Source organism: Leishmania infantum, chromosome 36 (genome assembly GCF_000002875.2).
Source record: "Leishmania infantum JPCM5 genome chromosome 36".
NCBI classification, from domain to species: domain Eukaryota; phylum Euglenozoa; class Kinetoplastea; order Trypanosomatida; family Trypanosomatidae; genus Leishmania; species Leishmania infantum.
The window spans coordinates 1,072,467-1,097,466 of NC_009420.2; the positions used below are offsets into that span (position 1 = coordinate 1,072,467).

General features: G+C 56.5%; 8 protein-coding genes across 8 annotated transcripts in view; all 8 read right to left on the reverse strand.

The window, feature by feature from the left end:
- Positions 1-2,005: 2,005 nt before the first annotated feature.
- On the reverse strand, positions 2,006-3,661 carry LINJ_36_2770 (conserved hypothetical protein; the record flags this gene model as incomplete). Its single annotated transcript, XM_001469402.1, has 1 exon — positions 2,006-3,661. One exon carries the CDS (start codon positions 3,659-3,661, stop codon positions 2,006-2,008), a length of 1,656 nt encoding a protein of 551 aa, XP_001469439.1.
- Positions 3,662-4,460: 799 nt separating this feature from the next.
- Positions 4,461-5,483, reverse strand: LINJ_36_2780 (conserved hypothetical protein; the record flags this gene model as incomplete). Its single annotated transcript, XM_001469403.1, has 1 exon — positions 4,461-5,483. The coding sequence occupies one exon, from the start codon at positions 5,481-5,483 to the stop codon at positions 4,461-4,463; it is 1,023 nt and encodes a 340-aa protein (XP_001469440.1).
- A 4,764-nt stretch (positions 5,484-10,247) lies between these two features.
- Positions 10,248-11,639, reverse strand: LINJ_36_2790 (putative dihydrolipoamide acetyltransferase precursor; the record flags this gene model as incomplete). Its single annotated transcript, XM_001469404.1, has 1 exon — positions 10,248-11,639. One exon carries the CDS (start codon positions 11,637-11,639, stop codon positions 10,248-10,250), a length of 1,392 nt encoding a protein of 463 aa, XP_001469441.1.
- A 935-nt stretch (positions 11,640-12,574) lies between these two features.
- Positions 12,575-13,675, reverse strand: LINJ_36_2800 (conserved hypothetical protein; the record flags this gene model as incomplete). Its single annotated transcript, XM_001469405.1, has 1 exon — positions 12,575-13,675. One exon carries the CDS (start codon positions 13,673-13,675, stop codon positions 12,575-12,577), a length of 1,101 nt encoding a protein of 366 aa, XP_001469442.1.
- Positions 13,676-14,432: 757 nt separating this feature from the next.
- On the reverse strand, positions 14,433-17,450 carry LINJ_36_2810 (conserved hypothetical protein; the record flags this gene model as incomplete). Its single annotated transcript, XM_001469406.1, has 1 exon — positions 14,433-17,450. One exon carries the CDS (start codon positions 17,448-17,450, stop codon positions 14,433-14,435), a length of 3,018 nt encoding a protein of 1,005 aa, XP_001469443.1.
- An 840-nt stretch (positions 17,451-18,290) lies between these two features.
- Positions 18,291-19,262, reverse strand: LINJ_36_2820 (conserved hypothetical protein; the record flags this gene model as incomplete). Its single annotated transcript, XM_001469407.1, has 1 exon — positions 18,291-19,262. The coding sequence occupies one exon, from the start codon at positions 19,260-19,262 to the stop codon at positions 18,291-18,293; it is 972 nt and encodes a 323-aa protein (XP_001469444.1).
- A 577-nt stretch (positions 19,263-19,839) lies between these two features.
- On the reverse strand, positions 19,840-20,859 carry LINJ_36_2830 (conserved hypothetical protein; the record flags this gene model as incomplete). The annotated part of the gene is made up of 1 exon (XM_001469408.1): positions 19,840-20,859. The coding sequence occupies one exon, from the start codon at positions 20,857-20,859 to the stop codon at positions 19,840-19,842; it is 1,020 nt and encodes a 339-aa protein (XP_001469445.1).
- Positions 20,860-21,777: 918 nt separating this feature from the next.
- Positions 21,778-25,000, reverse strand: part of LINJ_36_2840 (conserved hypothetical protein) — a gene marked incomplete at both ends in the record, with an annotated part of 4,329 nt that continues 1,106 nt past the window's right edge. Inside the window, one exon of the mRNA XM_001469409.1 lies at positions 21,778-25,000. This exon is cut by the window's right edge and continues 1,106 nt beyond it. Coding sequence (XP_001469446.1) covers positions 21,778-25,000 — 3,223 coding nt within the window.

Consider the following 25,000-nt stretch of genomic DNA (forward strand, 5'->3'; position numbering starts at 1 on the left):
ATGACGCTTAACAGGGGCTCAGTCAAGTGGCCGCACGCGGCGGCGCTTCAGAGGGAGCCACCGCGAGGCAGCCCCCCGAGGTGATTGTTGTATGTTCTGCATCACGCTTGCACAGCGCACACGCCGCCTCCCTCGCGGCACCACCACAGCCACACACCCAAGGCGCACGCAAGCACACGACAGTCAGCCATATATATATATATATATGCATTGGTTTGACTTCACGCACGCCACCGCGCAGGCGGCGCGCTCCGATTATTGGTCGATTAATTATGCATCACGCGTTCGTTGCACGCACACGCACAAAACAGCACCAGCACCAGCTGCGCAGAGCCGGTCGCAGAGGAGCATTCAGATTTCAAGGACTAGAGGTTGCATCTCATGACGGCGCACGGCAGCGAGCTGACGCGCAGCGCAGTCGGATATATGCTTGTTCTCATTGGTCATCAGAGGTTCGCCGCACGCGCCACCAGCACCATCGCAGCCCTCGCTCTCCCTCACACCATCCATCGGCACCACTCATCGACACGCGAGCGGGACGAGCGAAGTGCAGGTGGGTCTGTCCGCACACCAGCGCAACGCGCGCGCGGCCACAGTGTAAGTCAGCGGATGACGCTTAACAGGGGCTCAGTCAAGTGGCCGCACGCGGCGGCGCTTCAGAGGGAGCCACCGCGAGGCAGCCCCCCGAGGTGATTGTTGTATGTTCTGCATCACGCTTGCACAGCGCACACGCCGCCTCCCTCGCGGCACCACCACAGCCACACACCCAAGGCGCACGCAAGCACACGACAGTCAGCCATATATATATATATATATTGCATTGGTTTGACTTCACGCACGCCACCGCGCAGGCGGCGCGCTCCGATTATTGGTCGATTAATTATGCATCACGCGTTCGTTGCACGCACACGCACAAAACAGCACCAGCACCAGCTGCGCAGAGCCGGTCGCAGAGGAGCATTCAGATTTCAAGGACTAGAGGTTGCATCTCATGACGGCGCACGGCAGCGAGCTGACGCGCAGCGCAGTCGGATATATGCTTGTTCTCATTGGTCATCAGATGCTTCAATATAGTGCGCGGCACACAAGAACTTGGATGGAAGCTGCACAAAAGCGGCAAGCCGTTGAGCCTGTCAGCAGGCTGAAGGCGGAATCGTGTGGCTCCTGAGAAAGCGGCACGTGATGGTTGTGCTCCTTGATTAAGCATGCGCGAGGTAGGAAGAGCCTGAGTAGGCAGTAGTAGGCGAAAAGACGAACGGATGCAGGGAACGTGAGTGTGGCGGTGGAAGAAGGCGGCATCAGGTGGGAACGCACTGAAAAACAAGGAATGCCCCCCCCCCCAAAAAAAAAAAATGAGATGCGAAATCGCAGCGTCAGTGCTTCGCGGCGGTTTGAAGACCAGTTGGGTGAATGAGGACACTCTGCGTCGTCCACAGCCGCGCTCAGGGACGGAGGACCGTTTCCGTGCGAGTTGATGACAAGCTGGAGGTGGTGCTGCCGAGTCCTTGAAAGGGCGCGGATGCAGTTAAAAGGTTTACGGGTCAGGGAAGTACGTCTTACCGTTTTTTTTCTCGTTCAGTGCTCTTGTATGGTAGATGATTAAATGCCTTCATGCGGAGCCGGTCTCAGCCCGTGTAGTCCGTGTGACATCGCAGTGCATCTCTTTGCTGAAACTCGAGCGGAGGTGGCACGAGGTCGCTTCAGGCGGCACACGACTCTCTGCCTACCTCAGGTGACCAAAGAGGTGGCTCGCAAAGGCAGATAAAATAGGCAAACAAAAAAAGGACAACAGAAGCGGACGTGAAAAGAGGAAGAGAGACGGAGAGGCGTGAATAGCGACGCAGCCAACACGGAGGCCTTCATCGGCTAGAGTTCTGCCCCTGTACTCCCTCGCTCAGACTTCTCCTCACGTTAGACCTACGTGATTCTCTCCAATGGTGCGGTGATGGGCCCACCCGGCTTCGCCTCCGCTTCCACCCCGCATGTTGTGCCTCACCTCCATAGCTCACACCTCTTCTTGTAAGAGGGGAAAGGGGACCTTCTTTGACAACACCAGCGTCTTGTGCTCGTGCGAGTAGTACCCACGCACATATCCTCGCGCAATGAGTTTCGCAATCCAGAGCGCCATGCGGTCTTCATCCATAACGCTCTCCGCCATGCAAGCCTCAGAGACTGGCGGCACAGCCTCGTCGTCTCGTGAGCGTTTCTTCGACTCTGCGGACGGCTTCCCACTCTGCGGCTCCTCGCTGGTGATGTAGGTGTACGCGGCCAGCAACGTTGGAATTGTGATACGGCTGTTGTCCACGTCAGAAAGTGCCGCCATGGCGGCGTGCACACGGGCGACCACCATGAGATAGCAGAGGATCTTTGCCTGCTGCAGAATTAGATACACGCCGCGGCGATGGAACGTCGAGGCGTTGCTGTCGAGAGCACCGGAGAAGCGCACCGGGTCCCCTCGCTCAATGGCCGCGGTCAAGGAACCGAACAGGCGCGGGAGCAAATCCTCGTCGGCGCGCAGAATCTCAGCGGGGATGCGCCGCCCATTCGCTACACCGGCCACAGAGAGAAAGAAGCGCACCCGCTCCTTGTTGAGGCGCTGAGGCTCATTGCCGAACCCTGCGGGCGGCAAAAGCGTGTAAGCTATCCGCAAAATGCGGTGGGCTTCGTCGAGCTTCCGCTCGTACAAGCGCATCCGGCCTTGATAGTAGTGATAGGTGACCACCTCTGACACCATGTGCCGCGAAGGGTGTAGGATGGAGCGTGCCGGCTCTTTGGATGACTCGGCGACATTCTCTGCATGCTCCACGGCACCCAAGAGTACGGCGCACTGGTGAGTGTTGTAGCGCTGAAACAGAATGATGAGGAGACCGTTCACGAGGGAGAGGGCCCCGCGACGGCGCGAGTGCTCGGGAGCTTCCTGGGCGTCTACAGACTGGAGTGCAACCAACAGCTTGCGCCACGTTCGTATCACCTGCCCGATGCAATCGTCAATGGCGCTGCCACTCGCGTGGCGGGCGACTTGCGGTATGCGGTGAACCAGGTACAGCAGCACAAGGGTATCCCAGCCGACAGTGCCGGGAGTGTTACTGTCCACGCGTGGCGGATAGTGATCGCGGTTCATGGAGTGGCACTCCTGAAAGGACTCGAAGGCGTACAGAAGCCCCTTCAAAAGCGTCGTCTGTAAACTGCGCTCCAGCTGCTTCTCTGTCACACCGTTGCCCTGCACGGTCTTGCTCGCAGACACAGCTGGATGAGACGAGGACGGGGAGAACGAGCTCGAGTCCTGCAAGATGCACTTGCGTGTGCAGCGCTGGTATTGCGTCAGGGCACCTGTGATGGCGATGCGCACCACTAGCTCGCGGCAGGACGCGCGCTCCGCCTCGTTGAGGGCCTCCACGGCAGGTGTTGGCTTGCTTGCTCGGGTGAGTCGAAGATTCCGCGCGTTTTGATGTAAGTATCGCTCGCAGGCCTGCTCCAGCGAGGCATGTGTCGTTTGGATGAGACTGTGCATAGTCGGAGCGGAGTCGTTTTTGATCTGAACTGGTATGCCCTTCTCCGCCTTGGCGATGGCATCCTTCAAGATGATTCCGTTGCGTGAGCAAATGCCAGCTGCCGCCGCCTCCAGCCACGTGGCCTCGATGAAAAAGTACTGATGCTCCATTTCGAGCTAGCGAGCGATCGAGTCTAACGGCACGGAAGACTGGAAAGGAAGAAAATAAAAAGGAGCGAGTGGCAGCTATGGATGTCGGCGCGGCACGGTCGTCGGGAATGCGTGGTTTGCTCTTTGGTTTCCAGTAAAGAGGGGGGAAGCCGAAGGACTCGATGTGCGAGAGGAAGAAAGAAAAGTAGCGACAGACAGACGGAGAGACGAGAAGACGGCGCACCTATGATGAACGGCACCCGGCCTCTGCCGATGAGACTTTACCTGGCGCACGTTATGCGAGCTTGTCCACGGCACGACATTACACGGCAAGACACGACACACACACACACACAGACAGCACCAGGCACCGCCCAGACACGAGGGAAAGGGGATCTGGCGCGTCTCCCAAGCGACAAGAAAACGAAAACCAGCACGGCCTTTATCTTCCTCCTGTCTGGCATACTGAGCAGCGGCGGCGTTTTTTTTTTGTGTCGTTCCTTCTCGACTCTGTTGCTGCCTTCTTTCACTCTCGTAGTGGTGGTTATTCCCCGTCACCGTCTGGGAAGACGCGGCAAAGGAAGGAAGGGGGTGATGTCAACGCAAGCCTCGACATCGATGACACGTCGGCTTCCGCGATGATGCCCGCGCGCAACTTTACAATGCGCCTGTGAAGAGGAGGTGGACTACTTATTACGCAAGATGAAAGGGCCAAGCAGATGCGTGTAGGCGAATAGGGCTAAGAGGCGCATGCAAATACACAGGCACAATGCTGTCCATCTCAGGCGGCGTTCGAGTCGCCACGCCTTCTCCTTCGACTTCAGCAGCGCTCCAGCATCACACACCAGTTCTCCTTGTCGTAGTAAGATTTGCTGATTGCGACCGGAATCGATCCTGTCCCATCATCGCTGGCCGCGTCCTTGCACAGCTGCTCCAGTTCTCCCTCCGAAAAAAAGTGATAGTAGCGGTGGAACACCTGCTGTGCCCCATCGCACTTCTGATTTCGCTCCCACCGCACGAGACCGTCGCCGGTTTCTGGGTCGACCAGACGCTTTGTGTGGCCTCGCTGCTCACGTGCCCACACGTAGATGAGTACACGCCCGCCCTGCGGCCGAACGAGGCGAAGGAGCTCACGCACCGCCAGTCTCCGCCGCTCGCGACTCGCGTAGTGGTGAATCACCGCTATACTGATGGCGGCATCAAAGACGCCGCTACGCAACGGGCACCGCAGAGCGTCGCTGCGCACCGTATCTGTTCGTGGGAGCTCCTCCGCAGACACAGGTTTCACCACCGCCTCTGCCTCGCTCTTAGCGCGCTTGCCACTAAGGCGGCGACGCCGCTGCGCATGATGCATGTTGGGGTCAACCAGCTGACGTTGCGTGGAGCGCAGGAGCTCCTCACTATAGTCGAGACCCACGACGTAGCGGTGTGCGGGTGCAAAGGAGACAAGAGGCGGCAACAGCTGCGCTTCTGCCTGCTGCCGCGACTTCATCTCGAGAGAAGCACCTGATGTGCTCATGGGATGCGAGGAGGCGGTGAGGGCAAGTCGCTGTGCTGCCGAAAAGTACTTCCCATTTCCGCAGCCAACATCCGCCACGAGAGAGAAGGGCGGTAGGCCCTCCAAGAAGGCACCGACCTGTGGCCACGCCTTGTACCGTGTGCTAGAAAAGTGGTCGGCAATCGCTCTGTACACGTTGTGCACGTGTTCACGCTCGTAGGCAGCGGCATCGGTGGGCGGGAGAGGAAACACCGGCGCACGGTCCCCCTCCGTGATCACATCGGCTTCCACTCGAGCCCTCTTCGCGTCGGGTGTTGCTGCGGAACCCGCACAGTTAGCCGACATCTCTGGCCTGTGTACGTGTACCCTTGGTAAACAATGCAAGTGCGCGTGCCAAAGGCGAAGATAGATGAAGCGGCACGACGCACTTCACTGGCGCAGCAGTTTTGCAGCCGTGTCAGAGCAACCGAAACAGTATGTGAACTCGTGTAGGGATGTGGTATTGTGAAAATGGGAAAGAGGGAGGCAGAATATCATGAGAGAAGATAACGTCGTCTACCTGTTGCACCATATCGTCACCGAGCATCCGCCCGCAGCGGCTTAGCAACTATACATATGTCTTAGAATGAAGTGTTCGTGTCTGGTGTTTTGTGGCCTGCGGCTCGAACTCTGCCCACACCTCGCCTCGCAGGCCGCCTCACAGTTCATCCCATTGCGCCTTCCGTCACCTGGTGCACCCCTCGCCGTCGCCGGGTTGGGATACGTTCGGATCACGCCAACACCCTGCACATCATGTGGATGGCACAAGCGTCTTCAAGGACGCAGGTCGCCCTGAAACAACGCTATAAAGGGCATCACCGCCGGCAGCAGCAGCGATGCATCGCTCTCACACCCCCCTACGTCGTAGGTGCATGACCTTGTCACCACCGGAGGTGGTTCGGCATTTTGCCAGGGATAGGGGGGTGCTGCTTGGCCTCCGCACACATAGAGTGAGGGCACTGGATCCTGAGATACCACACGCCGAGGTGGCCTCCTGTCATCAGAGCTCCTAACGTTCTCATCTTCCAAATCTATCATGCCTCTTTCCGGTGGAGCTATAGATCAAGGAGAAGGCAAGAAGAGAGACAAGAAGCCGAAAGGCGAGGCACCCGAGAAATGCCGGCTCGCTTCAACTCCGCATCCGCTGCGGTCACCGTATCTCTCTCTCGCCGAAACCGTCCTCCTAGGCCGTTATGTGTGCTCGCCGCGTCACGCACCTGCCGTTGATGATCGTCGCTCTCACCAAGCGAGGCGCCTGCCGTACTCCACTGCGGATTTCCTCCTCGGCGTTGTTGTCGCTTTTGTAAAACAACTCCACGATGTCGCCTGAAATCCATTTGGCCAGACACTTGACGTCTACCTGCCGCTCGAGCAGCGCGATGAGGGAAAGAGCAGTTTGCCGGCCCATGGATTGAAGAGTCGCAACGTGCGAGTGCCGAGCCTGCACGAGGTGCTCAGGTACGCCGACAGGCTGCGCTTGTTTGCCACGCGCACGCTCACATGAGAGAAGTAGTGTAGCGTTGGCACTTAACCATGGCTCATCCAGTGGGCATCTTCCTGCTGCCTTTTCGAAGGAGCTGTCAACTCCGATGAGTCATCGCTAGCGCAAGAGACGTCGTCTCGCGATGTGAAGCCGTGACGGTGCAGGCGATAATTGTGCTCGTAGACGTGTCGAGGCGTTTCATCGACCAGCGAAACGCTGGCTTCGCGAGCTGCAGCTTTTCCGTAAGAGGCAGCGTGTATCTCGTTCGACAGGGCATTGTCTAACTTGCGCGACGTCGACTCCACTAGCAGAAGCTCCTCGTCCTTTCTTGGCACCGTATGCGCCATGCAGTTGAATAGACACACCATCTTGGCAACTGTCGGCTTGGCGAAGGAAAGCACGTGAAGAGGGAAGATGCAGAGGAAGTTGATCGAGACATGATGGCCTGATAAGACCAAGCGGTGAAAGGTATTCTGCATTGCCTATCACAGGAACTCCTGGCTCCATCGGCACCTCTCCGTGTCGCCGCCTCCATTTGCTTCCACACCCCCGTTCGCACCCGCGGACAACGATGGGTCAAGCGTAGATTTTGTGCGCTTGTTCTTCGGCTTCTTGTCGCAGAGCTCCTCCAAGATGTCGTGGGCACCGCTCGCACGACCGCGTCGACCGGCGGGTTACTCCTCCATTCTCGACTGCCCAGTGGGCATCTTGCTGTGGCTGTGAGGGGGTCCCAAGAACCACGGCGTCGAGCTCGACTCCGAAGACGAGACAGCGGAGCTCCCAGCGTTAGTGTGAAACACCGCATCAGCATCATCCGACGCCCGCGAGAGGCGGTACGTTTGCCGGCAGTTTCACCCATACCGCCCTCACTAGGCCTTCGCGTCGTCGAAGCGCCGCACACCGCCCGAAACATTGGACCGTTGGATGCGCGAGACGCCCGCTAAAATGTCCTTCCAGTCTCCACAGGAGCCGCGGACAGGCAACGGCGCGCGTCACCGGCGTGCAAGCTGGTAAAGACGACGGTCCACAAATTCACTGGGATTGGTAGCGCACTAAGGTCATGACACAGGGCGTACCTGGGTGCGAGATCAGGTGTGACGATTTCGCGACCGGTGCTGCCGCTTGCACCAGCGATCATCACGGAGGGTTGTTTGCCTTTGGATCACATACAAAGAGCCTCTTGAATGTGGTCTGAGCACCGTGTGCGTAAGCACAATGGGTGAGAAAGAAACAGATCACTTAGCAGCTGTAGGACTTAAAAGGAAATTAGAGGAGGCACAAGGATTCTCTCCTGGTCTCTCTCTGCCTTCGACTAATTATAAGGGCGCATATACAGTTGTGGGTGTGTTTGATCGAATACGAACAGAGGGAGAAGTGTATATCCGTCGGTAGATTTTTGTGTGCATATGTGTGTGTGTCTGATTTTGCAGACTCTCCGGCGTACAACTCGGCGGTGTATCGCGCTGCCCGTCGTTCGGTGAAGGCAAAGAGAGAAGAGCCTTCTATATTGCACACTAGTGCCTAAGTGCCTTGGTAGAATGGCAAACTAAAGAATAGAAGACAAAAGATGTCAGCGTGAAAGAGCGAATGTGCGCGTCGACAGTGGAGGGCGTGTGTCCGGTACAAAAAAAAATGCAAAAAAGTGGTTCAGCCCCGTGTGCACCGCCACGGTCTCCGCTTTCATTCTTCGTTTTCTTTGTTGTGTTTGCGCGAAGGGTAAGAATCAGGCACCGAGAGGCTTTTGTGGCATCGCTGGAGTTGAAGAACTTTTCACTCATCAAACAGCGCTGCGAAATGAAGGCAATGCAGCCTCACCCCGCTGCGGACGTGTATGAGAAAACGGTCTCTAGAATAAGTGCTCCCTTCCCTAAGCCGATAGTTTTCATCGAATCATGCAGCCTCCCTCGTGCACGACTCCTACGCATACACGCATTCCTCTCACTCATTCCATTGACCGTTAACCGTTCGAGCTTGCGTGTCACCGTGTCGCGGCAGTGCACGCTGAACCAATGATCTGACTTTTGTTGTTGCACGCTTAGCTCCGTCCCACAATCCCCTCGGCATCAGCATACAGGCATCCTCTACCGAAGTGCGGACACACAACGACACACGCACACCTATAGGGGAAAGAACAAATAACAAAAGAAAAGAGAAGGAAAGCCAAACCCTCTCCTCCCTTCAGATCAGCACTGCACCCGTCTCGAGCGCCAGCTTCGTTGTGGTCATCGCATGCTTCTCTCTCTACCCCTTGTATGTGTCCGTGTGCACTTTTCGAGAGGGCGGGCTGTGTCTGGGGAGAAGAGTTGGGCACAACTGCAAAAGCACCTTCTTTGTGTGTATGAGTGCGTTGAAGTAGAGAGAAAGCGCTAGGCGAAGATGTTTGAATATAAAGTAACACAAACAAATATTATATATATATATATAAACAGACCACTACTAAAACAAAGTGAGAAGATGCGTTATGCCTGTGTTCATCCCGTCTGTCCGTGCGTGTGTGTCTGCTTGTTTAGTTGTTGTTCTTGGTGCGAACTGTGTGTGTGTGTGTGTGTGTGTGTGTGTGCATGTACAGGGATGCAATCATCGGTGAGACTGGATGCATGTGGTCTGCCAGGGAAGGGGAAGAATCTATCGTTCGATTATTCACCTTTTTTTTTCGTTGCGGTTCTGTTGTGCTTCTTCTCACAGCCTTTGTTGTTGTTGCTGTTTTCGAATGCTCGAATGCGCGCGCCGACAACCTGCAATGCTTCTATGGAAGAGAATCTCGGCTCACAAAACAGACAGACAATCGCAACGGTGGGATGACGACCACTACTCGAGCACAGCCGTCTCGGCTTCGAGACTCTTTGGCATCAACGCCTTCGCCTAGACGCATACATGCGTACACTTGGAGTCCCTCATCTCGTCCTTTCCACCAAGGCTTTTGTGTGTTTGACGCAGCGCTGCTCCACGAGCGATGTGTGCACTTCCCTCCCCCCCACGCGCCGAGAGAGAGGAAGAAGCAGGATATTCTCTACAACATAGCAGCGCCAGTGGAGACATCGAGAATGGGCGAGACCGGGAAGACGACGCTACGCAGCTGCAAGCGCGCAAGGCATGATAAAAACGAACAAACCAACAAAACAAAAGATGATAAAAACAGAAACGCTTTTAATACTCAACGACATGAAAACGAGGGAGGGATAACGAACAAAAACACAACGGGAGGGGAGAGAACGAAGTCTTTTGAAGTCGGTAGGTCTCCCCTCGCAGAGAATTCCCTCGATCTCCCACTTGCTCCCTCCCTACCCCTTCCTCCCTCCCTCCCTCCCTCCAGCACCACCTACAGACGGAGAAGATGAAAACGAGGGGGAGAGGAGGTGAAGATCACCCTTCACTTCGTCTCCTTTGCTTGTCCTTGCACTGAACGCATCTCCTTCTGTCTGCCATTTACACACAGGAGCACAGACACCCAGACAAACACCTCCTTTCCACATCAAAGCCCATTAGGGAGACTGGTCAAAGAAAACAACAGTGGTCGAGATAGGCGGTGGAGGCATCACACCGCCCAAATTCCATCATGGCTACATCTACCAGCTGGGCGTCTGCTCCTACAGCAGAAGTGACAGCGGGTTCTCCATGGCGTCATGGAAGTGCTGGAACCACTTGGCGCCGAGCGCGCCATCGACGATGCGGTGGTCAAAGGACGCCGAAAAGTTCACGACGTTCTCTACCCTGCCGGTCATCTCGAACTCGCCCGTCTCCTCGCTCTTTACAATCTCAGCGCGCGGCTTGGCGGAGCCGACGGCGAGAATCATCGCCTGCGGGGGATTGATGATGGCTGTGAAGCCGGGGATGCCCGTGGCACCGAGGTTCGACACGGAGCACGTGCCACCCTGGAACTCACTGGGCTGCAGCGTACCGTCGCGCGCCTTCTTCGCTAGAGCCTTTGTCTCTTTCGATATTTCTACGAGACCCTTCGCCTGCGCGTTGCGGATGATCGGGGTAATGAGGCCAGTCGGCGTGGCCACAGCCACCGAGACGTCAACGGTGGCGTACTGGCGGATGAAGTCGCCCTGCCAGGAGGAGTTCACCTCCGGCACCAGAATGTTGGCGCGCGCAACAGCCTTGACGATGTAGTCGTTCACGGTGATCTTGTACTCGCCATTACCTTTCGCGTTCAGCTGCTTGATGAGGGCCAGCATGTTGTCGACGCGGCAGTCGTCGAAGAGGTAGTAGTGCGGAATTTCCAGGTTCTTGGACTGGTGCAGGCGCTTCGCGATGACAGATCGCATCGTCGTCACCGGAATGTCGATGAAGTTGGGGTTCGCTGGAGGCGTTCCCTTGGCTGCCGCGGGCTTCGCGGGGGCAGCCAGTGCCGCAGCAGCAGCAGTCTTGGCAGGTGCAGCCACCTCTGCAGCCGAGCTGGCAGTGCCGCTTGCCACGGCAGCCGCCACGTCCTTGGACGTGATGCGACCCACACCACCACCGGTGCCCTTGATGCCGCTCAATGACACGTTCTTCTCCGCAGCCATCTTGCGAGCGTACGGCGATGCCTTCACGCGGTCACCAGACACCGCCACAGGGGCGGCAGCCACAGGGGTTGCAGCGGCAGGGGCAGCAGGAGCCTCCTCGGCAGCCGCAGCTGGCGCCTCCTCGGCCTCAGGCTTCCAGTTCTTGACCTCGTCGGAGTGGACACCCTCCTTCTCGTCGACGATGAGGCACACTGTCTGACCCACGGCCGTCTCCTCGCCAGCAGAGGTGATGACGCGGGCGAAGAAGCCCTCTTCAGTTGCATTATCGTACGACACGATAGCCTTATCGGTCTCGACGTTGCAGAAGGTGTCGCCGGGGCGAATGACGTCACCCGGCTGCTTGCACCACTCCGTGATCTTGCCCTTCTCCATAGTGGGGGAGAGCGCGGGCATGGGAATCGGGGTGATGGTGAGGAAGCGAAGGGCAGCTGGCGTGGCCACCTTCGAGACGGCACGGCGGCGGAGCATGGCGAACAGACGCGTCTGTGGTGTGAGCGATAGTACTAGTAGTAGAGGGGGTCAAGGAGTCTGTGGAGCGCCTTTCTTATTTTCTTTCTTGAATTAACGGGAAGAAAGGAAGAGTCGCCAACACGTCGTGCTCCGGTCTCTCCTTTCGAGCTATGATGCGCTAAGGATTACAAAGTCGTCGAAGTGAGGGCCTCGTTCAGCTTTTTTCTCTCCTGTTTATCAAAGGGCGTAACTGGAGACACACATGTGCCAGCAAGATGGCGAGCATGAGAAATACAAGCAGTTGCAGAGGAGCAACCAGAGAGAGAGAGGGGGGAGAGGGAAGAGGGAAGAGAGGTGTGAAGTGGCGGGAGAGCAGAGGCACGAGGCAACAAGCAGAGGGAGAGACTGAGAGTGCATGGGTGGCAAACCCGCCAAATTTGAACCATGACACGTGGGCAAAGTCAAGTCAACCGGAAACCCTCTTTCTGCAGAGGCAGGCCCCCGTTACGAATTGTAAACAGCTGATTCATTTTTCTCTTTTCGCTTGCCCTTATCAATATTCGCGGATGCTCGAGGTGGCACCGCTTACAGACGAGGTGCAACGCTGCAGAGAGACGAAGAGCACGCGTCTGTGACTCCCGGCGAGCGCGCCAAGAGCACGGTAGGGTGCATCGACTTGACAGTGGCTCAAGAAGTGTGCCTAGAGTCAGCACTGGGAAAGTGATACGTGCAGAGAACATGGAAAACGGATGCTGAGACGCACCCGTCGCATCAGAGCCAACAAAGAGATCCGAAGAGAGAAGGAAAACGATAGAGCAACGAACAAAAAAAGCTACAGAGCAGCTGTATGCCTTACAGACCCGGTGGCGCGGCAAAGATCCGGCCCAGCAGTGTGCGCACACTGTAGCCTCCATGGATCTCCGTTTCGCCTGACTCCCTCCCATGCAACGTCTTCACAGCTCCAGGTCCACGACACTCGGAGGGAGCAGCACATTCTGGCCAAAGCGGCCAACCATCATGGCGGCGTTAATGCACGGAAGGAACGGGATTTCATCCAGCCTCGCCACCCCCTCCGGCTGGCCGCCTCCACCTCGTGTCGCCACGCGAAATGACTTCCTGACAAGTTCAGGCACTGGCAGCCGATGCATGCCATGTGCACCGTGAAGATGTCCACAAAGAAGCACGCGGCGCGGCGCCACCTGTTGAGTATACGTGCAAATTGGCTGCTCCTCAACGCTGTGGTGAGCTCTGGGAATGTCTGGACTTTGGTGAACTACCAAGACATCGACAGAACCACCTGGTGTGGCACCTTCGAACCGCGCGCGAAGAGGCTGCTCCGATGAGCATCGAGAAGCAGTGGACACGGCTCCTGGCCCATCATCTTGCCGCGCCGAGGCGAACATGAAAGGCTTCCACGCCTTTTTGTCCTGAAATGCTGTATTGGGGCTCCAGCGAGAGTTGGAGATGGAGCGTGGTGAACCGTAGAAGCGCACACCGACAGGCTCCACCACCACACTGTCCTCGCACAAATACACAGCAGGTTCAAAGAGTCGGCGAACATCTTCTGTAGACATTGCAGCAATGGCCTTGTCATGATTACCCGCAATGATCAACTTCACCGGGTGCGGGTGCAACGCGCTATCCGTGAACCAGGCAGAAAAATCGGTCAGCATCGCTTTGACGTCCCGCACAAAGTTCAAGCCTTCCTGGATGTCGCCGCAGTGCACCAGCACGTCGCCGTTTGGAACACTCATCTCTCGATGCCGCTCGTGGGTGTCGCTGATAATGACTAGACGCAAGGATGAGACCGGCTTGGGTGGCAGCTCAGCGATGTCATACACCAACGGTTTGTGCAGTGAGTAGGTGGACGGGAGCTCAACCTCGCCGCTCCGCACGGGAGGAGAAGGGTCCACCTCGTAGAGTGACGAGTGCAACACTGTCGGGGCCATCGATGAAGTCACGGAGGTGCGTGTCGATGGAAGCAGCCCCGTATGGCGGACGAGCCTCGGCAGGTAGCCATAATACTCGCATAGCGCTGCAGCACCCACAGGCATGGCGACGCAGAAAACACACACGAAGTGAACACTACTGTAGGAGCGCTGGTCCAAGCCATACGCCTCGCCTAGGTAGAAATCAACCTCTACTGCCAAGAGGATGGATGAAAATGGCGGCGCGCAGGTGATAGGGCGGCGGCCTCAGCGACGCTGGGCGCGGGCACGGCAACGCTCAGCCCTTTCTCTCTCGTACGCACGCACATGGGAGGGGCATGGAAAGAGAAAAAAATGACCAGAGCGATAGATGGAGAGGAATGGAAAGGTTCTGGTTTGGAGAGTGCAACGCGTAACGCGGCTGCACGCAGCGCGAGGAGGACAATTTCAAAAGCCATCGAGTACTTTTCATCCAGCTTCTTCGCCAAAGCAGAGAAAAAGGGGGAAAACTAACGCACATGGTACAGAACATCTGCGAGGCAAGAGGTGGAGAGGTCGCTAAGGAGGGGATGATGTACAGCAACAGCACGACCTCAGCCGACGCGTCTGCATAGAGCAGCGTGTCTTACACGTGCATGTGACAGCACCCCGCTCTTCCCGCCAAGCCCCTAGAACCTACCCCATCTGTTTCCATCACACCTCTCCTCCTCCACCCCGATTTCGCCACACAAGTCCCTCTCTCCCTCGCCGCCTCAACGCCGTGCCTTTGGTAACACACTCGCACACACACACAAGCATCTCAAATGCGCACGCTCACAATTCAGAGACGCCGGGGTATCATAACACACACACACTTCGACCTTCGCTGCTGAAAAGTCCAGTCTCAGACTCGCCCGGACGCCCCGGCGTCCGCCTTTGCTATGTTGATCAAGAACTCCTTCACCTTCCGGCGCTGCCCAGCAAAGTTGCCCACGATTAGGAGGTGTGCGTTCAGCGTCTCCTGCTGCTCCTGTGAAATCCCGGCCATGGTCAAGGATGGCGTGAGATTGGGAAAGAGCCTCACGTAGGGCTCGCTGATCGCGTACGCCACGTTTTCACGTTCGCACGGCGTCAGCTCGCCGTCCGGTGTCAGGGTCACGTACGAGACGAGCCGCGAGTATACTACCACGCGCACCTCCGACAAGGCTGCCTCCACCTCCGGTAGAACTGCGGTGTCGGTGGTGAGGTTGACAATGGAAATGAGAAAGCTCTGCGCTGTACGGTTGTCGGCGCCGCTTTCAAAGATGCTCATCGCCACCTCTGCCGTTGCGAGGAAAAGCGCCTTGTCGCGCTTCCACAAGTGGCTGTCCAGCACGTGACTCCGTATAAACTTGGTCACGTCTTTTGCGTAGTAGAGCCATTGCTTTGACTCCACTACATCATCACGGGTATTGCGCGCGTTTGCCTCCGCCGTCCGCTGCCGACGCACCTGCTCCTTGCGCTGAGCGAAAAATCGGTGGAGAAGTTGGAAAATGTAGATGAGCAACGTCGGGTGCTCCTTGCCAATCGGCAGCAAGCACTTCTCCGTGAGAGAGCGAGTAACATGCGTGGGTATCTGAGCGCTGGTTGTGAGGGCAGTGATGACCTCACCAAACCGTTCCGCTGGCAAAATGGGGCTCAGTTCTCCAAAGACTTGGTATAGAGCAATACGAATGTTCATCAGCGTGGCGCGAGCTCCACGCACTGTGTTGACCAAGTGCGCATCACTCTTGCGTGTCTTACCGGGCAGAAACAGATCTCTCTCCCCCGGTTCCTGCTCGAGAATGCTGCGGTACTCGGGAGGCAGATCGCTCGGCTGCATGCTGTGGATGCTCAAGAGCAGCTGCCCGATCAGTGGAAACAGTTGCGTTGCCTTCTCTATCACGTATGGTGTCATCTGGCAACGCCGGAAGACGGCGGCAATCGTGTTCAAGCATCCCTGCAGCACGCCCCTCGCGTCCTTGTCGTCTGGCGTACCCGCGCACATTATGTTATTGAAGGCGTTTTGGTCTTTCAGAGCTGGAGAGGTGGCCAGCATGTTCACAAGCGGGTTCACAATTGTCTGCAAGTACGCGTCGGACTCGTGCGCCGGCAGAACAGCCGTTAGTGCGATAAGGGCCTCGTACAGGAGTGAGCGCTCCATCCCATTCGCGCGCATCAGCATCGGCTCCAGCTGTTTGATCAGAGAAGGCGTCCGTGGTAAAAAGCGGCGGCTGTGCTCGACACACATTTGCACCAGTAAGGTGTGAGCCCGGCGCCGTGCAGCTGAGACGTCGATGTCGTCGGTGTACCGACTACTCTCGTCGTTGATGCAGTTCAGAAGGATATTGATGGTCCCCTCCCATACATTCATGACATCGCCGTCGCGCACCTTCCAGAAGTAAGAGATCATGTTAAAGTACACAGGTCTGAGCACCGCGTCAGAGGGCTCGTGGGCCAGCAAAGTCGACACGCACGCGTTGACGCTCACAGTCGAGTACTCGAAAGCGGCCGAGAGGTACTCCATCATGAACTGGGTGGCCTCCCAGCAGACGAACGTTAGGCTGCTCTGCCGTACGAAGCGGCTGCGGGTGCGCGGGTCTCCGGGGGTGCCTCGAGGGTCAGGAAGGTCGCCCAAGAGGCTCAGCAGATACTGGTTCGTGCGCTCCGGGTACATGCGAGCTAGCTGAGTCAAGATCTTGCTTGCACCTCGCCGGAAGTCAGCAAAGACCTCCTCAAACAGCTGCTCGAATCCAAACTGCTCTCGAGAGAGCTCTTGCCCTTCCGGGTTCGTGCCTTGCACAGGGTGACATAAGTTCTTGGGGAGCAACAGACGCAGCCCGTTGTAGATTTCGATCGCGTCCACATGGCGAAACGTCTCCTCTCCCATGCGCTCCATCAGCTGCACAGCCTCCTGCCCGAACAGGATGCTCGGTACGGAAAAGACTGACATGATGCTCTGCACCAGTAGCACCCCCTCCAGCTGTACAAAGTCCTTGGGAAGCTCCAACGCCAAGTTGAGAATTTCATCCAGTGCGGCAATGTCACCACTAGCAACCAGTGCGGGTATCTTCCGCAGCACAATGCTGAGCAGAACGCGCAGGATGGCCGCTTTGCTGACATCGCCGGCTGAGTAGCAGCGCAGTAGGCTGGTGGCGCAGGTTAGCACCGGGCGCTGCGCCGGCACCCATCGCAGCAGTACCTCCATTGTTGCTGCCAGGTTATTCTCTTGCCACGCAGAGAACGGTAGTTGAGGCGCGAGGGTGCCAATCACCTTGAACGCAGCCTCGACGCACGGCTCTAAGTCCGGCGCCAGTGCCGTGGACTGCTCGCCGCCGGAGGTCACGTAGTATGTGTAGAGACTCATGGTAGCGGCATTCAGTAGCTGGCTTCCCTGCTTGGTCACACTGCGCTTCAGCTTCCCGATAGACTCGCGCGGCACACGATCGAAATCAGGGTCGACCAGCGCCACTGTCATCTCGCTCAGAAGCAGCATCCGACGCGGTTGCGACTCGATCCCTGTACACAGGGACCCCAGTACTTGGCCTATCACCGCGTCATCCGAGTAGATTACGCACTCGATAATAAGCTCCATCAAGTCCGCCCGCAGCAAAGGCCCTAAGGTCGGCTCGTTGCAGTACCAAGAGAGTAAATCCATCAGAGGCAGTTGTGCGGGTTGTAGCACGCGAGCGTGCAGGGCATGGCGCAGCAGAACCGCACCGTACGCCTGAACTGCCACACCTTCGTTGGACGTCTTAAGAAGTTCAATACCGATCCGTACCGCGTCTGCAGCCTGCAGAGCCTTCTCCCACTGCAGCAGTTGGAGAGTGCAGCTTTTTCGATGGTCGTTGTTGGTGCTCGCGTACACCTCACGCAGTAAATTGATAGCATCCCCTAGTGACATGTTGAGTAAGGAATAGACTGTTGTGCGGAAATCAGAAACACAATGTGGTGATTATGCGCGGAAAGGATTATTATGCTGTTGCTGCTGTTTTTCTTTTTTTTCGCAGCACAGGTGTGGCCTTCCTGCATAGTTTCACCACCTCTTCGACGCGGCCCTCTTCGAGCACGTGCGGGTACTCAGGCAGAAACCACGGGAGTTCTCTTACCTTCTACGTTCAGCCTTCAGAAAAAGAGAGATGTGTGGCTAAGAAACGGGCTTCTGCCAAACAGAACTACTTGGGTTTCTGTGGTTGCTTGAGTGGCACATGCGACCAACGATTTGTCTTCCTAAGGAAAAGCCCCACACAAAGAGCGCCGCAGACGAGAAATTAAACAGTAAGGAAAGACCAGCTCACGTGGGTGGAAGAGCTGGCAACGCAAAGAGCACAAGAGGGGTGAACAAGCCGGCACGGGATAAGTGAAAAGCAACATCAGACAACAGGCACGAGAAACACAGAGCAGGTGCGGCACTCTCGACAGAATTTGCAACGCTCCTTGGGTGTGGTAAAGCACAGCAAAAGGTCAGCTGAATCCTCATTTTGAACTAATCTTTTTATCACGGCTTCGAACATTCCTTTTTGTTTCTCCTCCCTCTTTCTTTTGTTTTTCTTTACGTTTCGCAGAAGTTTGTTTGTTTTTTGTTGAACGTGAGGCGCAGCACGAGCATCGGGGTGTGCGCACCTACCTGCCTGAAGGTGTGATGACTGCTGCATTGCATAGCTACGAAGTCAGGAAAAGTATGGCGAGCTCAAATGCGATGAGGCGCGTCAGCAATGGTGCCATGTTTACTTCTGCTTCCGCCTCAGTGATGTCTCTGTGACGGGTGGCACGATGACTTTTCAGCGGGTGCCAATGAAAGGGCGCTTGTGGCATTTGCGTCTCCGAATACACAGCACTTACGCACCGAGCTCCCAGGCTTCATCACCCAGTCTAAGCGGCGGCAACGGCCCCAGTCGGTTGGACCCACCACAGTCGTCTGTCCGTCCAAAGACCAGCGGGACAGGTCAGACAAGGTGAAGCTGCATTGAAAAAAGGTTGCACCCGCTGCGTCCCAGTCGGACAAGTCAGCCCGGTGAAACATGCAATGAGAAAAATGCGCGCGGCGCGCTGTCGCTGCCGACGCGTCGGTAGACAAGAACGTACAAGAGTGAAACTGAGCACCTGCCATATTTGCCTTCCGCAAATCACACAAGTTGAACGTGCAGTGCGCAAAGTAGGTTCCAAGAAGAACGGCCTCGGAAAGATCGCTGCGATTGAAGCTAGCACACAAACGCGTGCCGGAGAGGTCGATCCTGTGCAAGTCGCGACCCTCAAGCACAGCACCGATCTCTCTCCGCGGACGCCACGCGGCTGCAGAGCTCAATGAAAAAGGAGACTTTTTGGTGGTCATAGATGAATCTGCTTCCACAACCGGGAGGGATGAAGGATCAGGCTGTGCGGGCTCGATTTCTACAGCATTAAGAACACAATCGCGCAGAAGGTGCCGCGCGCAGTCTACCGCAGCTTCCGAGGTCGACCCCGGCTCCGGCGTCGAGTACCCCGAGGAAACAGATGACGCAGATCCAGCGGTGGAAGTCTCTGCCAGCCTTGATGAGCGAAGCAGGAAGAGCGCTTCGAGAATCTGGCCCAAGGCTTCTGCGTTGACGCGGCGGCTCATGGCAGCACAATCGCGTCGTTCGTATAGTAGTGCTGCCACTTTATTCGGCAATGTTGAGAGATGATGATGAGATAGTAGAAAGCAAAAAAAAAGTAGGCATGAAGTTGCGCCTCTCATCTGTGCGTGCACAGTTCCTCTGTTTCGGCTGCACGAAAGTCCACAGCCAGCACGCTGAGCTCCAAAAATATGGTACGCAACCACGTAGAGGTGCACAGGTGCCCCTCCTCGTCATTACACATGCACCAACAAAACTAAGAGAGCAATAAAAGCAAACTAATCCGACACCGGAGCGATACCTAGTGGGAAATGCCTACTGGAACGCAAAGACGAGAAGGGGCATGCATACGCTGCTGCGCTTCTGCTTTCTTCTTTTTTTTCTTTCGAACTTCTGAGAGTGCAAGTGCACTCGTCATCCAAGTGAAAGTATACAGTTTCATACACGGCCACGGGAAGAGGGCGGTGTTTCCGCAGCAGCCGACCGTGGCTTGCTGAACAAGAAGTACGCCACTCAGACCTGTACATGCTGCAGTGAGTTCTCGCGCGCGAGGAAAACGAAGGCCGTGAAGCCTTGGCGATGAACAGCACGTTTTGCGCGAAAGCGAGCGATCTGTGGATGGAGCAGAAAGAAGGACGCACCGTGCACGGGCAGCAGTGCGTGTGACTCTCTTGCGTCTATAATTTCGGTCTCTCCCCTTTACATTCTCCACCGTGTCGTTGATGACTTCGATAGGTGGCGGAACGGTACTGGCGGACTGCTGTCGATTGAGCGAGCGCTTTTCGGATCTGCACGCACCACAAAAGGGCCTGATGCGCTCGGTGGGACCGCAGAAGATACTGGGGCACGCGAACCTGAGTGGCGATCATACTCGCAGTACCCCGGGGAAAAGCAGGGATGATAAAAGCTCCCTTTGGCATCAATGTGGTGCACCGGGCAGACGCCGTGGCCGTGCAAGTTGCTCAGAGTGGAGCTATCCATGTGGCCCGGTGTCACAGAGCGGTGCCGTGAATGGCTCTCACGGCTAAGGATTTCTGCAATCGCCTCCACATCCGCGTCCTGATTCTCTTCGGAGCCGTGAAGTACATGCACTGCCTCTCGGTTCAACGCGCACATGCCCCGCACAAACGCCTCCTTGAGCTTTTCATTCAAGCTGGCATCCTTTGCTCTCTCCTCCTCCAATTGCCTCTGGTACCCCTCAATCTGCCCAAGTAGCTCCTGCTCGCGGCAGTCGCGTTTGTGCACCTCCTTTGCCTCAAGCCGCTTATGGCGAAGAGCTGCCGCAAACAGGCGCCACTGCATGTACGCGTGAAATAAGTTAAGCCGCCCAATGTGGGCGTGAGCCTCCTCGGCGAGTCGGCGACGCTCCCGACGAACATCAGCACAGCGCCTCCATGTGTGAAAGAGGCGCTCGAGGTGAAGGTTTGCGTGCATCTGCTGCAATTCCACTGCGGCCTGCAGCACTTGCGCCTTCTTCTTGTGATGACGTTCCTCTTCCGCTGCTTTCGCCGCTTCAGCGTCCGCAATCCTTCGCTCCAGGTGTTCACGCACCGCATCCAGCTCTTGCTTGGCATCATCGCGCACCTGCTGTGTTCGCCGCCGAAGGTACTCCTCTATCATAACCGAAATATGGTCATTCATGCGAGCGCAAGCGCCGCCAACGTTCTCGGCCACCTCAGCCACAAAGCTCGCATCGGTCTCTGCCTTTACAAGCGGCATTCTGCAGTGCGCGATGATGCTGAGGCAGACAAGCTATCCTTACAAAGGAAAAAAATAAGATGCACCCCGTTTTACGGAATTCGCCAATAAAACGTCACGAAGGCAGCGAAGACGCCGAAGGGCAACAGGAACAGCAAGAACGTTTTGCCTGAATTTGTGTGTGCGTGTGTGTTTTCTTTCTCTCACTCAACGGGCGAGGGATTCTGGCCTGCACTTCGAAAAAAAAAGTGCCTTCAGAAAAGAAAGAAAGCCTGCCGATACCCCCTTCTGCCCCTATGCCTCTGCATGCTCACGCTGAACACAAAACCACCTCGCAAAGAGAGCTGGTGTGTAACGGATGCTGGAAACAGAGGGTTGTAGAACTGTTGAAGAATGGCACAATTCAACACACGTTGCAGAGGTGCCTATCGAGTTCCTGAGTAAAGCGGCTCAGTGAGAATGCAGGCAGAATGTGCGCACCCACGCAAACATCAAAGAGAAAGAGGATGAAGATAAGGGCGAGAAATGGAAGGTGAGCCCTCCGCCTACCTGCCTCAGGTCACGAAAGAAAAAAACGGAAAAACTGTGCACCGTTTGTCTGCATCTCCAGTGTCCGGCAGATCCTGGTTGCGCTCTCTTGTGCGGCGGTAAATCCAGTCGACATCTGCGGAATCCGATCTTCTTTTTTTTCTTGCGTCTTGAAATGAAACGATAGCTGCGAAGCACGACGCCTTAAGACGGTAATGAAGCGGCATCTGCTTCAAGGAGGAACACTACAAAAGAGTCAAAAGCGCCTCACAAAAAAAGCCAAACACTGCCTGTAGGGATCCGCATGTCACACACGCCGCCTGTGCGCCACAACAATGCCTGCTGTTTTGAAGCAAGTGGTGGAAAAGAGTGTTGTGCAAGGAAGAGGGATACAGACGCACACATACGTGCTTACTTTTCGGCAAACATTTCTTTCGTGGTCAAGCTCGGTTGAGCGTCGAGGTGTGTGTCATCGAGGCCACCCTCCTTCTCCTGCATCTTCGCCGCCTGCTGAGGGTCTAGTGTCACCCCGTTGACGCGCAGTTCCTCCTGCATTTTGCGCAACTCCGTGTACTCCTTCGCCGCCATCTGCGTTCGCAGCAGCGGGTTGCGCGTGATTTTTTCGTGCAGCACGGCTTCCTTGTAGAGCAGTGCCGTTCCGTATGTGTACGCTTGCTGCGCAGGGTTCTCGAGGTGCGCTTCGAGGGCGTTGATAGTGCGATCAAGCTCCCTGCGGTCGATCAAATGCGCCATCTTCTCGCGCACTTTGGTCAGCTCCTCCATCAAGACAAGCTTCTGCGATTGGTCGCCAGACAGCAAAATCTGACACAGGCGCCGCAGAGCATCGTTGATGAGGCGGTGGCCTCGCACGCGCGACGCCAACGCGCACTGGGTGTAGATGTACACATAAGCCGGTTCATACATGTCCCACATCCGTTGTACCTCGTCTCGGTCCTTGGGATGCACGCGAAAGGCAAAGTACATGTGAGTCCAGAAGAGGAAAGGATCAGAGCCTTCGTACTCCTTGGAGCGCCACTTGAGTATTTTGCGCCGGAACACCGTCTCTGCGACTGCATTCAGTGTGTTGTAATACGGCACCAGTTCTGGCGTCACAGCGCCGCCGCGAGCTCGCTGCTCCATATCTTTCATCAAAAGCTCGTTGGAAGGCTGCCACTTCAGACGTCGGTGCACCTCCTTTGTGATAGCCTCGCCGTAGGCAGGCAGGTTTGCATGTACGACAGCAAGCCGGTACGGTAGCTCGCTGAACGGCTCGACCCAGTGACGCGGCTCACCTTGCGCAAAGAGCTTGTCCACCACCGTCTCCACATCCTGCAGGTGTTGCAGCACGTCATCACCAGGCTTGTAGACACGAAGCATGTATTTTGCCTCTGTGAGTAGGGGCGCCTTCCACGACGCGGGCAGCCGCTCGCGCGCTGTGCGCACCGCCAAATGATACAAGTTCAGGCATTTGTCGCGGTAGGACCGGCTGGTCTGGAAGCGGCCCTGCCGCTGCATGAACTCCGAGTGCTCCCAGTACAAGTCCCCCATGTAGCGCAGCCACAGATGCTCTGCGGTTTCCTGAGTGAGAGGTGCGCCTTCCAAGAATACGCGCGCGCGCTCAGGGAACGGGTGGATGGATGGGTGCGTCTTCTTGTTGACATTTTCCAAGCAGCGGTCAGAGATGTCCATCGCGAGGGTTAGACGACCTCGGCGTTCGTTGAACCACATGTACTCTGTTTCATCTGTCATGGGGTACCAGCGCTTACTGCTGCCGGAGTGCCACAACGCTTCGGCCTTGTCGAGATGCCCGGAGATTTCCGCAAAGACAGCATTCTCTCCATCGAGGAATTCCTTCTCATCATACTCGTAAGGCGGATCTGAGTCGGGTACTGGAATCTGCACAATATCCTTGCCAGCCTTCGCGTAGTTGGAGAACAGCTCGATCGAATCCTCGTAAAGCTCCTCGGCGCGGGAGCGAAAGCGGCTGTCAGCGAAGTCGAGGAACATGCTATGGAACTTCTTGCCTGTGTAGAACGCCAACGCACCGCGACACCACTGGTAAAACGCCTCCACCGCCGCGTCGCGGGACGCGTCGCTGATACCTTCAACGCGGGAGGGGCACCTGATGCAGGCATCGTTCAGGTGACGGTGGAGAAACTCTTTGTGTGTCTCCAGCTGCTCGGCGCTATGGAACTCTGTGATCATGAACTCGCCCAGCTCATTCTTGATCCACTTCATGAAGGGCTGGGAAATGGGCTCATACTTACGGTCGCGCACCATGACCGCATAGCGCTGCACCGGGTTCTTGCGAATCGTCTCAAGCTCGAGGGAGGTCATCTCTTGGACAAAATTCATGAAGTTCCTCCCAAGAAGCTTGCTCTTCGCCGATGCGCGTCGAAGAATCTCGTCCGCCTCTGCCTTGACGACGTTCGCCTCGGTGGTGCGATTTCCCTTGAACTTGTAAAAGTCGGCGAGAAAGTGCTTCGTGTGGGCCTCGAAGACGAGGCGAAACACCTCGTCCTGCTCCTTGGGCACCTCTGGATGATCGCCAACGCGCCCTTCGCGGAAGCGCTCCATTGTGTCGTACAGCATCTTCTCGCACTTGTCCTCGCTCGCCACCTGAGTAAGGTTCCCGAATTCGGTCAGAGCCTGCTGAAATGCGTCGCGATAAGCCCGCCATGTCTTCTCGAGATCCTCCTTGTTGAACTCGACTGCGTCCACTGCATCGACACCACGGTACGGATCCACAATGGAGTCCGTCTCCCACGGCAAGTTGGGCAGCAGAATATCAGAGTCATACGACAGCTTCGACTTGCGCAGCCGCTCCTGGCGCTCGAGCCGCTGGCGCTCCGACCTCTTCATCGGCTTGCCGTCCTTGCCCACAAGCTTCTTCTCCTTTGCCTCCTTCTCCTGTGCCTCAGCGGCTGCCTCAAGTGAGTCGTTCTTTGAAACCTCGCGAAACAGCGGCAGTGGCTTATACCCGACTACCAGCTCCGGCAAAGACTTGAGCTTGTGCATCTTCACTTCGTCAAAAGCAGACGGTCCGGAAGGGGCGTCGTCCAGCGTCACCCGCTCATCGTCGCGCAGCGGCGGCGGAACGTAATACTCCTTTTCAGGCTGTTTTTCCTCCAAGGGATCGTGCACCATACCATACTGCCGAATCATGGGCTCTGTCTCGACGAGAGTCTCGCGATACCACTTCGGCATCTCATTCAGCTCTCTGGATTGCGGAACACGGAAGAGCTCGTTTGGCACATTTGGTTCCGCGTTTTTCGGTCTCTCAGCGACCTGGATAAACCCCGCCGGCGTAGACGCGCCAACAGCTCCTGAGTCCGACTCGGTCGTCGTCACAGACGCTTTGATCTGGGTCTGAGAAACTGCTGGCTGCCCTTTCGCTGTCTCCTCAAGAAGCGGAGACTCGATTTTCTCCATCATCTCTCCGTCGGTCAGGGCGCCAGCCGTCTTGCCGGCTTCCAGCGGCGGTCGCTCCGCCTCCAGCTCCTTGATTTTTCGAATATTCGCCTCGACCTGCGCACGCAGCATCGGACGGTCGCCGTATTGCTTCGATGTGTTGTGGTGCGCCTTCATCATTGCTACTGCTGGGTCGTAGCCAGCTAGCCGCGTGGCCTCCGCC